The sequence below is a fragment of the Lampris incognitus genome, chromosome 12, assembly GCF_029633865.1.
Source record: "Lampris incognitus isolate fLamInc1 chromosome 12, fLamInc1.hap2, whole genome shotgun sequence".
NCBI lineage: Eukaryota > Metazoa > Chordata > Actinopteri > Lampriformes > Lampridae > Lampris > Lampris incognitus.
In genome coordinates this window covers 16,685,273-16,699,093 of record NC_079222.1, presented here as the reverse complement: position 1 = coordinate 16,699,093, position 13,821 = coordinate 16,685,273, and the positions used below count along the sequence as shown (strand labels likewise).

General features: G+C 42.3%; 1 protein-coding gene across 1 annotated transcript in view; it reads right to left on the bottom strand.

Moving 5' to 3' along the window:
- Positions 1-13,821, bottom strand: part of loxhd1a (lipoxygenase homology PLAT domains 1a) — a 64,461-nt gene that overhangs the window by 47,031 nt on the left and 3,609 nt on the right. The window contains exons 2-3 of the mRNA XM_056290409.1: positions 3,239-3,353; positions 1,008-1,088 (exon numbers count right to left, since the gene is read on the bottom strand). Coding sequence (XP_056146384.1) covers positions 1,008-1,088; positions 3,239-3,353 — 196 coding nt within the window. The remainder of the gene's footprint in view (positions 1-1,007; positions 1,089-3,238; positions 3,354-13,821) is intronic.

Sequence of the window (13,821 nt, the reverse complement as noted above, 5' to 3'; positions counted from 1 at the left end):
CCTCCCAGCCCCCCCCCTCCAATCAGGCACCCAGACCGACCAGAGGAGGCGCTAGTGCAGCGAACAGGACACATACCCACATCCGACGTCCGACCAAGTCAGAGGTAACATGGGGCTTCGAACTGGCGATCCCCATGTTGGTAGGCAATGGAATAGCCTGCTACGCTACCCAGACGCCCATCACTCTCACTTTTTATGTCAGACTGACATGCAGATCTGACTTCTCTATAAACAGCAGCACAATGCTAATACCCAGGAACAGATAAGGCTTACTTCTCTCGCATTACTTGATGAAAGTCCTCAATGGCCAGCACAGATGGACAATAAGTCAGGCAGCTAGTATCTGACTCCATCTGTAAGCCAATATTAGCCAATAGTATACATCAAACTGTAAAGAATACAGAAACTGACAATGTCCTTTGAGCCATAGAATCGTTTGTATCTGCAGCAAAGGTATTTAAAGGAGCATAAGAGCCACAAAATTGAGAAAATTAATAAAATGTCTACTGAAAGTGACTGTTTCTGAAATATAGAGGACAAAAAGACTCTGGAAGGGGCGTCCGGGTGGCATGGCGGTCTATTCCGTTGCCTGCCAACACGGGGATCACCAGTTCGAATCCCCATGTTACCTCCGGTATGGTTGGGCGTCTCTACAGACAAAACTGGCCATGTCTGCAGATGTGGGTATGTGTCCTGGTCGAGGCACTAGCGCCTCCTCTGGTCGGTCGGGGCACCTGTTCGGAGGGGAGGGGGAACTGGGGGGAATAGCGTGATCCTCCCACGTGCTACTTCCCCTTGCCAAAACTCCTCACTGTCAGGGGAAAGAAAGCGGCTGGCGACTCCACATGTATCGGAGGAGGCATGTGGTAGTCTGCAGCCCTCCCCGGATCAGCAGAGGGGGTGGAGCAGTGACCGGGACAGCTCGGAAGAGTGCGGCAATTAGCCGGATACAACTCGGGGGAAAGGGGGGGGAGACTCTGGAAGACACTGCTCTCATCACAAAGTACCTCAGCTTCTTCAGGGGTCCCACATTTTGTGTTTTGATACGGAAAACGTCGGTCTTATTCTTCTCAAATGCTGTTAGACTTCTAAAAATTTGAGAAGAGAAAGGCAAATGTAAGAGCTAAGAAACAATTGTGCGTGGGGGGTGGGGGGGACATGCTTCACAGATGAGAGACAGAAACAGAGAGAGCTCCTAACTAAAAGTGAGAGAGACTGCAGTATGAAGTAAAAAGATCCAGTGCATGACAGACCACAAACAGAACAGATATGCTAGAGCAGTAAATTACATCTTCTGACTGATCTGGTTTAGGACACCCTGGTGGTCTCACGGCAGTGGTATAATTGGATACCAGGGCCCTACTAGGCCTTTGCCGCTTCAATACTCCTTCCTTCCTCCTCCACCCCCTTCTGATATTCATCTACCACTCGCCACGATGAGTTGGATCTGTGCAGATGACAGACTTTGTCTGCCAACCATGGTGAATCAGACACCTTTTGTTTCAACAATAGAGAGCGCCGGCCTTTGTCCCTGACCCGCATCTACTTCCATGCTCCCCTGCCTGCCATTTTGGCCAATATTCAATCCAGTGACAACGCCAAAAAAATACGCATAATTAAAGTGCAAGGTGCATCAATAAAAAATTGCCAAGATTGAAATACCATCCAACACACATATATCCATGCCTGCACTTTCTGTCTGCATGTAAAAAGAACCTGTAAGGGAAGGGTGAGGAGCCAGTGGTCAAAAGCAAACCTCCATGCAAGCTTTGAAATTCATGTAATCTGAATATCTGTTGATTACACTGGAATTCCAAAGAGTTGCATTTTTTATCTGCCCTGATTTCTCAATCTGGCAAATATGCTGGGAGCCATAGCAATCATCACTTACCTATATCATGTTGTAAAGCTGTCAGTGACCATTACACAATACAGGCAGGACCTGATATATATCTGAGTAAGGTGAAACTCCTTTTCACTGCCATTGTTACCATCAACATGTAACATTGTATTTTAAAGGATGCCTTAGATATCTATCACACACCGTACAGATGACATGTTGATGCTGTTTGAGGGGTTGGATAATGCCACACCACGGTATGCTTGACTTGGTCTAACCCGGGTCACAATACATGAGTAAACCCTATACAATGTACAGGAAACCTTATCTGCCAATCATGTGTGCAAAGATAAGAGGAGCCTGTCACTTACTCCCCTGAGGGTCATTTGATCATCAGCAGAAGAAATGACATCGTGGTCTTCTTCCATTTGCCTTTGAATGGAAAGGAAGACCGGCCATGCCACATAGTTCCTCCTTACTCCAGATATTCTGTGTCCATTGCTTTTTATGTTACTGTATGGAGAACACATTCCTGCATATCTCGAGTACAGGGATGTTGTTCTTTATTATTTATCTGAAAATATTTGTCTTGTTCAAGGTCCGGACCAAATATATTGCGGGAAATAGTAGGAAATAATTTGCTTAACTGGTTGATTACCAGCTGCATAACTGAGTACAGTAATCCAATGAGCAGGCTCTTTTTAGGCCTACTGTATTTTTTGCAGGAATGCTCCTTTGTACAGTGCCATATGCATGATAAAACCCAACACGAGGACAGGATCATAACCATCCCTTCGTAAATTGATGGGAAAATACCTCTTTTCTGTGCTGAAGGATCAGAGAAGAATAGAAAAATTCAACAGTTAATAGCTGACACGGAGATACAACTTTCACCAGCTGACAACCTGCTGTTCTTTCAAAACATACCAAAAACATCAAAGAAGGTTGAATCAGTTCATCTGGATATGTTTATTGACAGATGTCACTTAGATGAGTGCTGAAATGTATCTGTCAATAAACATTGTATCCAGATGTCACTTAGATGAGTGATGAAGATGAAATGTATCTGTCAATAAACACTGTATCCAGATAAACTGATTCAACCTTCTTTGATTTTCTTACCTGGATTATTGCGCATGCATAAAGACATACCAAACATGCAATATAATATTGAATCTAAACGTACAGCAATGCAATGCTACTTCTTCCAATGAATAAATCAGTCTTTACAGTAATTAAACTCTATTTACTTCCTTCTTTAACAGAGTGATTAATCTAATCCTGGCTCCTTTACAGACAGGGCCTCAGTTTGATGAGTGAAGATCTATAATGACCACATGTCCACAAAGTTACTGAAGAAAATTTTGACATTAAGCAAAGGTAAACGTTTGAACTCACTTGCTTGCCAAGTGCACTTTTGGAGTGGCACCAAAATCTCCGAAAAGGGTAACGAACACATTGGCATCTGTACCCGCTCCTTTGATGTTGCCAGTGACAGTTACAACTTCATACACTAAGAGAGAAAAACAGTCGTAGAGAATGAGAGAAAATTAAAATGAGCTCTGAATCGTGTTCTCAGCTCACTTGGAAGCACTTCGACACTTTAATCAGAAGATTGGTTTTCTTCAGCATGTTAAAGGTGATGGAGCACATTGACGGCTAAGCCCCACTGAATGCAATGTATATCCCTGGACTGGCATCCAGCCTGCCAAACTGGTCCTTTGTTGTCATGATCGGCCTGGTGGAAAGTAGGAAACGAAATTCAATAAGATCCCAGAGGAGTGACCGCAAGAACAAACCGAATCTTGTTTGTCCAATTAAATGGCTGATGAACAGCAACTTCATTTGCATAAAGTTAACCAGACTTCAACTTTTGTCCCACCCTTTTGTACCACAAGCTTGGTTCACATCACAAAACACCCCATCGCCCCTTGCACATCAAACATCCATGTCTAATATAAAGTCAGTGGAGGCGAAACAGTTGTGTCGTCAATCATTCCAGCTCGGCCATTATTTGCTTCTCTGTTGATGCCGTTTCTGTAAAACCCTACCTGGAATGAAACTGCATGGGCAATACCAAGTGATTAAATATGAGGGAGAGATTGAGAGATAATAGTGGCTGAGGTGCAGATTTTTTTTTTATCAATTTCCTTACCAGTAAGGATTATGATGTTAATTTGAAGAAAAAATAGCAAAATCTTCATTGTTTTACAGCAGCATATATTTTTGGATGCCCTCACTCACAAATATTTTTGGAGAGGTCGCAACTCCCCAGAATCTAATCAGATGGTACAGCTAAATATGAGACTAACTGTCATTTAGAGGTTCAAGAGTTGCTATGGGTCAAAAACCTCCTACTTATAGTGTGTCTGTAGAAATTACTGAGTCAAAATATGTGAATAAAGTGAATAAATGGAAAATGCTTTTCCTAAAAGCCTGAGCTTCTTCAAGACAGTATTTGAGAAACTTGATGCCAAATAGCAAAGCCTGCACTCCGTTAAAATATAGTGAGCAATGACCTGAGGGCCCCTGTAGAGGGATTTAAATTTATGAGGTTTATAGGAAGTTAAGATCCTATCATAGTGCACTGCCCTGAATGCCAACAAAGAATACTCTGGAGACATCTAAATTTTTGCTTTACAATGTCGAAAATCCCACAGGAATCTAGAAGATTTCACACAGGATTTTAACCCACATCTGCTGCCAATACAATATTAAATCTTATTTATGGCATTCTTCATGCTGTCATATTTAAACCAGTTCCGGATTTCTGAAGATGTATATCATATACATTAATGTGAGTGAAGATGATTTTCTATGAAAATCTTAAATTTGCAGGATTATGCTGCTAGGATTCGAAGGACTCCAGGTTTAGTTTTTAAGGAGGAGCTGGATAACTTCATGCTTAAAACTGGAGCGTGAAGATGCCCTCAAACAGAAAATCTCTTGATAATTTACCAGAGAACACCACAAGGACTAACTGCATCAAACACCCCAATCAGACACAGGACTTTGCAGACTAAGACATTGTGGGGGACATGAAAATGACCTCCTGCGAGACACAGAGTCAGTCAGGTCTGAAACAAAGTGAGTTCAAAATTTCTACAGTCAGTCAAAATTAAAGTACTTCAATTACATTTAAGAATAGAGATTCAAACCAACTTAAGCAGGTTTCAGTATTCATGAATAATTTCACTTTTTTAGATCTACTGACATCATAGCACACAAACAAATTATGAAAGTGTCTTCATAAGGTACACTCAGTGTTTGAATTAATTGGCTGTCAGTCACAGACAGCCACATTTGAACTGGATCCCAATTGTAATTATATTGTCCACTGATAGAGGGCGCTCTCTCGAAACACCAGGGGCCTGTAGTCAAGAAACGGCTTGCACATGGTCTCGTCTTGGTCTTACGCAACGACACGTGACGAGGAGAGACATGAGCGGCAAAAAAAATAAAATAAAATAAAACTTGACCTAGAGAACCGTGTCTTCCAGAATATATATTTTTACGAAATTCAAAGGCAGTCTTATGTGTTTAGTGTGCCTGGAAACAAAATCAGCCATGAAGGATTTCAACTTGAGTCGCCACTACAATATGGCGAACACCGGAGGCGCCAGAGCCGCTCCCATCGCTGACATTAATGAAAAGCAGAGCCTCTTTACCAAAGCCACGTCCACACAGGAGTCCCCTCTCAAGGCGTCTTATGCTGTTTCCCTTGAGCTTGCTAAAGCAAAGAAGCCCTTGTCAGATGGCGAAACAGTGAAGCTATGCAGTGGAGATGGCTAAAGCTTTTGGAGATGATAACATGGCTAAGAACGTTGAAACGGGTCTCTCTGTCCCGTCGCACAGTGACGCGAAGAATTTTTGACATTCAAAATCATGTCGAGGGAAAAGCTAAAGCAAGCCATCCATGTATGCAAGTACTTCTCCTTAGCGTTGGATGAGAGTACAGATGTGATGGATGTTAGCCAGCATGACGTGCACGATGAGTGATTGGAATTGGTGTCTTGGCATAACCAAGGGCAAGGATGTCTTCAACGCCGTTGAAAGTGTTGTTAGTGAGCATGGGGCTTGGACAAGTGCAAGGAAGAGGCACTGGATTCGCCGGGCTCCTCCCCCAGAGTGGCATTGGCTGTCCAATATTGCACTGCATCATGCATCAGGTGGGTAACGTTATTGCTAGCTAACTATTAATATATGGTTATGAATGTGGGTTTTCTTTGTTAGAATTTTTGTCATAGGCTAAATCCTATTTCATTTCTGTGCCGAGACACTGAACTTCAGACATGTCATGGATTTAGTTACCAATGTTATCAATCTCACTCGATGGGGAACAGGTCTCTCAGTCATAGGAAGTGTAGGTTTCCAAAGAAGGAAGCCTTTAGCTTGACGCTCCAACGACTGCCCTCGTCCGTATCCACATCAGAAACAAACAAAAAACTATATATCCACAGGACCACTCTGTAAAGGTTAACTGTTTAGTTCGACACAAGATATACTATTTGGTACAGAACGATTGTCGATTAGAAAAGAGAAAAGGTTAATAAGAACAGGAGTCCGAGAGTTCAAAAAAACTGGCTCCACTCTCTCCTTGCCTAACTCCACCCGCCCCTTCTCCAACTCTCGCGAGAGTATCATAAGAATTAAAGGCGTATGCGGTTACTAGGAAGCAACAGTTATAGTCACCTATCCCCAAATATTACAAACGTAACATAAATTAGATCTTATGTACTTTAAATTATTCACACACCTTTTGAGTACAATGAATCAAACAATTAACCTATTGCATTACTGTAAATATGAACTAGAAATCATTGCATGCTAATTAGTCAAATATTTACATTTTATATTTTGTCTATAAACTGTATTTAGGCTCCTACAGGAAGTTTGTAGCCTTTTTGGATGAAGTGAGTGCCGCTTATGGGGATTTACAGATGCACACTGAGATCAGATGGATGAGCTGTGGGAAGTGTTTGAAGAGGGTTTTTTTGCTCTGCGTACTGAAATCCCAGTGTTCTCGGAGGACAGTATTCGATGTGATACAAGGGCTTACTGCAGTAAACTCAGGGATACAGATTTTCTCTGGCCTTTCTTGCGGATATTACCTCGAATCTTAATCACCTTAATATACAGATGCAGGGAAGAGGCCCAACTGTGTGGGATCTCTACGTACCCATGAACGCATTTAAGCCTAAATTAGCCCTGTTCAAAGAAGGCTTTTCATCCGACCATCCAAATTTGTCCCCAAATGTGATAAAACGTTTCTCAAGTACAGAGCAGGCATAGAAACACTGCAGCAGCTGTTCAAGGAACACTTTCAAGATTTCCACGCCATGAAGCCAATAAATTGCATTATTCACTTGATCCCCCTCTCTGCTGCGGTCAGTGAGCAAGCCCTAGAGTTGCAGCTTGAACTTTGTGAACTGCAGTCAGGCCCCTTTTTTCAAGCAAAGCACAATGAGAGAAGAATTTCATTTTGGAGACTACTATCCAAGTCCCGCTTTCCACTCCTCAGCGATTTTGCACTCTCAATGGCCAGCATGTTTTGGAGTATTTATCTGTGAGAGCAGCTTCTCAACAATGAAGCACATCAAGATAAAAGAGAGAAACAGGCGGACAGATGAAACTCTGTTCCTCCAGCTCATGCAGATCGGAGGCACAAACGTTGACCTTGACATTTAGCATATTGTACGCCAGCAGGAGGGGCCACAAGTAACTCATTATGAGAGAACTTTATACTGATCCACTTGTGGGTGAGTTTCAATGGCTTCATCAGTGTAGTGAATGTGTGTGTGAATGTGAGGCATACAGTGTAAAAAGGTGCTTTGAGTGGTCGGTAGACTAGAAAAGTGTTATGTAAAATGCAGTCCATTTACCATTTTACCATTTTGAGCTAAATGTATGTTTATCTGAAACATGTCATGGAATGGGAGGTCAGAGTACAAATGCACTACAAACATGAATATTAGTTGTTGCACTTAGTATGAATGTTAACTTTTGTACCATTATTGAATGATGATTTTTGAGACCCCATTGCACTGAAATAATGGTATATCACACAGGAATTTGGACTTGTTGTTTCTGTGTTAAGCTGGTTAAATAGAAATGTTGGAATATTAAACTTTGATTACCGGTATATTTTTTACTCTCTTCATTAAATTAGTAGCTATAGGGATGGGGTTACAGTATCCCACTGGTGGAAGTGCATGGTCATAATCTGGCCCTCTGGTAGTGAGGATACCATTTTTGTGGCCCTCTTTATCATTAAAGTTGCCCAGCCCTGATCTGGACACCTTTATTGAGAGAAACGTTTCTCTCAATAAACGTGTCCAGATGAACTGATTCAACTTTCTGTGATTTTCTTATTGAGCATGCATAAAGACAGTTGACTATAAGGTTGCAGAACAGGCAAACATTTTACACATATTTTACATAATTGAAATCTTTAACATTTAGTCTGACTTTAATGATAACAAACATAAACATAGGGCGCAAACTGATTGCATCATGAAGTAACACAAACTGGATTTATAAAAGAGGCCACAGGGATTTGTGGTTGATTGTTAAGTGTTGCATAGGGCTCATGGTGACAGCCAAGCAAGGCAGTAATGGGACCACAGTTATCTCTCTACCGCCACCATTATTACACTTACACAAGGTCGAATATCTCCATTATAGCGGTAATCTTTTATGTCTACTGTGAAGAATTACCCCAAATGTACTTGTGATTTATGAGTACTTATACTTCGAAGAAACCTTGAATATCACTTTTGCTTACTCTTGAGTATTTATTCCTAAATTAACTTCCTCGAGTGTTATTTTTTTTAACACAAGTAGTTAACATAATGAGTTTTGGTATTTAGTGTAAACATCCATTTGAGTATTATAACTGGTGGTTAATATTTCTTGTAATGGGCAGAAAATTCAGAAAAAAATCCGCTTACAGTGTGGGAAGATGGCGGAGTGAACTTACGTTTGTGGCGGCCTCAGCCAGTACCATCCATGCAGTGTCTTTGTCTACGTCGGCATCTAAATTTGTGTTTTCGTTTGATGGCTGGGAGAGCTGGCGCTGGATCAGCTGGGAGAGCTTGGTCTGCCACATCCTGTGGGCCCAGGGACCACAGCCCTGCCCGGAGCTGCACCTGAGCAGGAAACACCGAGGGCAGTCTGACAGGACGCGGAAGCGGGGCAGGCTAAGCTAACTGCTAGCCCATGCAGATTGGCAGTTCCAATAACACAGAGGGCAGTCTGGCGGTGGCCTCACCTAGCGTTGACTGTGTTTTTGGTGTCATCGTGTGGAGTGTTGGGAGGTGTGTCGAAGGTGTCTGGCAGGAAGAGCTGGGGTTGGATCAGCTAGGGGAGCCTGGTCTGCTGCTGCCTGGAGCTGCGCCCGAGGAGGAAACACCGAATGCGGTCTGACAGGACGTGGAAGTGGGGCAGGCTAAGCTAACTACTAGCCCATGAAGACCGGCAATTCCAACAGTCATCCTGGTATTCGCTCTCTTGGACAGTGAATTTGTTTTTTTTATATGTTGGATATATGTTTTTGTAGTTTTTTGTATTTGGATTTATGTGTTCTTGTAGTTTTTTGTAGTTTGGATATATGTGTTCTTGTGGTGTGGATGCGTTTTTGTCTTTGTGTTGCACTGCTGTGGACTGGGGTAAATTATATTTCATTTCATTTCATGTGCACCAGTGGTTGGAATGAAATGACAAATAAATGTTCCTGACGTTCCTGAAAATGCAACATCCACAAACTCTTAGGTTGATAGTGGCCCATAGAATTAGTGGGCCACTGATTTATCAATGGAAAGCCTAATCCTAAACAGATAATGCATTATTTAAGTTTAGAGAGAATATTAGAAAACTCATACAAAACCTTAGGAGTTATTAGTTGTAGCTAACGTGCTTTACATGACCACTTTAAGTAAGCCACCCATCAATCTGACTAATTTCTCTGAACCAGAAGGCTTACTTTGTGTTGTATTTCAACCAAGATGTATCTCCATATATCTTCTTCTTCTTTCGGCTTATTCCCTGTTTCTCAGAGGTCGCCATAGAGGGTTTTATAATTTCCATCGTTACCCTGTGAGGGCACAGCACCAATGGCAACCAGGGTCTTGACCGATGCAGTATGGTCTTGTCAATCTGCATAATGATTTGGCAGAATTTCATGTCGGATGCCCTTCCTGACACAACCACTAACCCTATGGACAGGGGCACAGGTAAAGCGCTGGATGCCATCCCAGTATTCATGGACTTGTGCCCATGCCTCTGCTAAATATCTCTAAATGATATATTATATATTTATTTATATTTCAACTATCTTTCCAGCTTCAATTTAAAGCCACACAGCTAAACCTTCAGCGGTTGCTTACTTGACTACTTCCTATAGCCTGTGAGTCAATACCTTGGTTTTTACAGTGGTAATAGTATAGCACTATTGTGTTACTGTAAGTGAACCCAACACATAAAAAGGGCTATACGTTAATGCCGTTACGTATGGGGTTATCTGACATCTACACCATGGTGCTACTGGAGCTGCGCCTGAGGAGGAAACACTGAATGCGGTCTGACAGGACGCGTAAGGGGCAGGCTAAGCTAACCGCTAGGCCATGCAGACCGGCAGTTCTGACAGTCATCCTGGCATTCGCTCTCTTGGACAGTGATTATATATATATATATATATATATATATATATATATATATATATATATATATATATATATATATATATACACTCACTGGCCACTTTATTAGGTACACCTTGCTAGTACCGGGTTGGACCCCCTTTTGCCTTCAGAACTGCCTTAATCCTTCGTGGCATAGATTCAACAAGGTACTGGAAACATTCCTCAGAGAGTTTGGTCCATATTGACATGATAGCATCACGCAGTTGCTGCAGATTTGTCGGCTGCACATCCACCACATCCCAAAGGTGCTCTATTGGATTGAGATCTGGTAACTGTGGAGGCCATTTGAGTACAGTGAACTCATTGTCATGTTCAAGAAACCAGTCTGAGATGATTCGAGCTTTATGACATGGCGCGTTATCCTGCTGGAAGTAGCCATCAGAAGATGGGAACACTGTGGTCATAAAGGGATGGACATGGTCAGCAACAATACTCAGGTAGGCTGTGGCATTGACACGATGCTCAATTGGTACTAAGGGGCCCAAAGTGTGCCAAGAAAATATCCCCCACACCATTACACCACCACCACCAGCCTGAACCGTTGAAACATGGCAGGATGGATCCATGCTTTCATGTTGTTGACGCCAAATTCTGACCCTACCATCCGAATGTCGCAGCAGAAATCGAGACTCATCAGACCAGGCAACGTTTTTCCAATCTTCTATTGTCCAATTTTGGTGAGCCTGTGCGAATTGTAGCCTCAGTTTCCTGTTCTTAGCTGACAGGAGTGGCACCCGGTGTGGTCTTCTGCTGCTGTAGCCCATCTGCCTCAAGGTTCGACGTGTTGTGCGTTCAGAGATGCTCTTCTGCATACCTCGGTTGTAATGAGTGGTTATTTGAGTTACTGTTGCCTTTCTATCAGCTCGAACCAGTCTGGCCATTCTCCTCTGACCTCTGGCATCAACAAGGCATTTTCGCCCACAGAACTGCCACTCACTGGATATTTTCTCTTTTTCAGACCATTCTCTGTAAACCCTAGAGATGGTTGAGCGTGAAAATCCCAGTAGATCAGCAGTTTCTGAAATACTCAGACCAGCCCGTCTGGCACCAACAACCATGCCACGTTCAAAGTCACTTAAATCACCTTTCGTCCCCATTCTGATGCTCGGTTTGAACTGCAGCAGATCGTCTTGACCATGTCTACATGCCTAAATGTATTGAGTTGCTGCCATGTGATTGGCTGATTAGAAATTTGCGTTAACGAGCAGTTGGACAGGTGTGCCTAATAAAGTGGCCAGTGAGTGTATATGTGTGTGTGTGTGTGTTGATATATATGCTGATATATGTGTTTTTGTAGTTTTTTGTAGTGTGGATATATGTGCTCTTGTAGTTTGGATGTGTTTTTGTCTTTGTGTTGCACTGCTGTGGACTGGGGTAAATTATATTTCATTTCATTTCATGCGCGCAGGTGCCCAGAATGAAATGACAAATAAATGTTCCTGATGTTCCTGAAAATGCACCATCCACAAACTTTTAGGTTGATAGTGGCCCATAGAATTAGTGGGCCACTGATTTATCAATGAAAAGCCTAATCCCAAACAAATAATGCATTTGACTTTGGAGAGACTATTAGAAAACTCATACAAAACCTTAGGGATTATTAGTTGTAGCTAATGTGCTGTACATGACCACTTTAAGTAAGCCACTCATCAATCTGATTAATTTCTCTGAACCGGAACGCTTACTTTGTGTTGTATTTCAGCCGAGATGTATCTCCATATATCTTCTTCTTTCTTCTTCTTTCGGCTTATTCCCTGTTTCTCAGAGGTTGCCACAGCAGATTTTACAGTTTCCATCGGTACCCTGTGAGGGCACATCACCAATGGCAACCTGGGCCTTGACCGGTGCAGTATGGTCTTGTCAATCCGTGTAATGATTTGGCATAATTTTATGTCGGATGCCCTTCCTGACACAACCACTAACCCTATGGATGGGGGCACAGGTAAAGCGCTGGATGTCATCCTAATATTCATGGACTTGCGCACTTGCCTATCACTAAATATCTCCGTATAATATATATTTATATATATTTATTTATATTTCAACAATCTCTCCATCTTCAACTTAAAGCCACACAGCTAAACCTTCAGCAGTTGCTTACTTGACTACTTCCTATAGCCTGGGAGTCAATGCCTTGGCTTTTACTACAGTGGTAATAGTATAGCACTATTGTGTTACTGCAAGTGAGCTTAACGCCTACAAGGGGCTATACGTTAATGACCTTACGTATAGGGTAATGTAGCGTCTAGAACATGATGCACATTGCATGAAAAAGAAAGGTGACATTGTACTTGCCAGTGAGTCATTACTCAATAGTCAACCTTCCTCAGAGATACACAATATGGTGCCAAGGGGATTCTGATGTGCAACAACACAGTTAGACTGTCTGCTAATGGCCAAAAGACATTGTTTCATGTTTTTAGAGAAGATAATCTGATAGGCTTGCTACTCCAGTGTGACAGGGTATTGTAGTATTCAGGTTTAACGCCAAGCAGAGAGGAGTTCATGGAGGGCTAGGAGAGCTCATATGAGCCATGGTCATCATAAGTTCATCAAGGGAAACTTGATTACTCTGTGTGTGTGTGTGTGTGTGTGTGTGTGTGTGTGTGTGTGTGTGTGTGTGTGTGTGTGTGTGTGTGTGTGTGTGTGTATGTGTGTGTGTGTGTGTGTGTGTGTGTGTGTGTAGAGTGGAGAGAGGCTGTGCATAATCAGGTTAATAGGGAGAGAAAATGGAAGTCTGTGTGAGATTGATAGGGACAATCGAGGAAGTAAAGAAAGCAGAGAGCGAGAAACTGGGGCACATCTTGCTGCCTAGAAGTCCAATCTATGGCTATGCAATTCTACCCTCTCTCTCTCTCTCTCTCTCTCTCTCTCTCTCTCTCTCTCTCTCTCTCTCTCTCTCTCTCTCTCTCTCTCTCTCTCTCTCTCTCTCTCTCTCTCTCTCTCACACACACACACTCTCTCACACTCTCTCTCCTCTCTTCCTTTTTATTACTCTCTTTTTTTCTCCCACTCTTTTTATCTAATTTGACAACTTAGTAATCAGTTTTAAACAGCGTCTTAACTGGACATTAAAGCATGCATAAATTAATATGTAAACATAACAATTATTTGGAAAAAGAATCATTGCATACTATAAAAGGTTAAATTATTTGTAGTGCTTTTGTACAAGACCTCTTGCACTGTGCACAACACGTGCATACAGAGACACACACAGTGACAGTGATTACACTGTCTTGCTGCTTGCCACTGCGTCAAGCAGGTGATGCAGAAATGCAGACA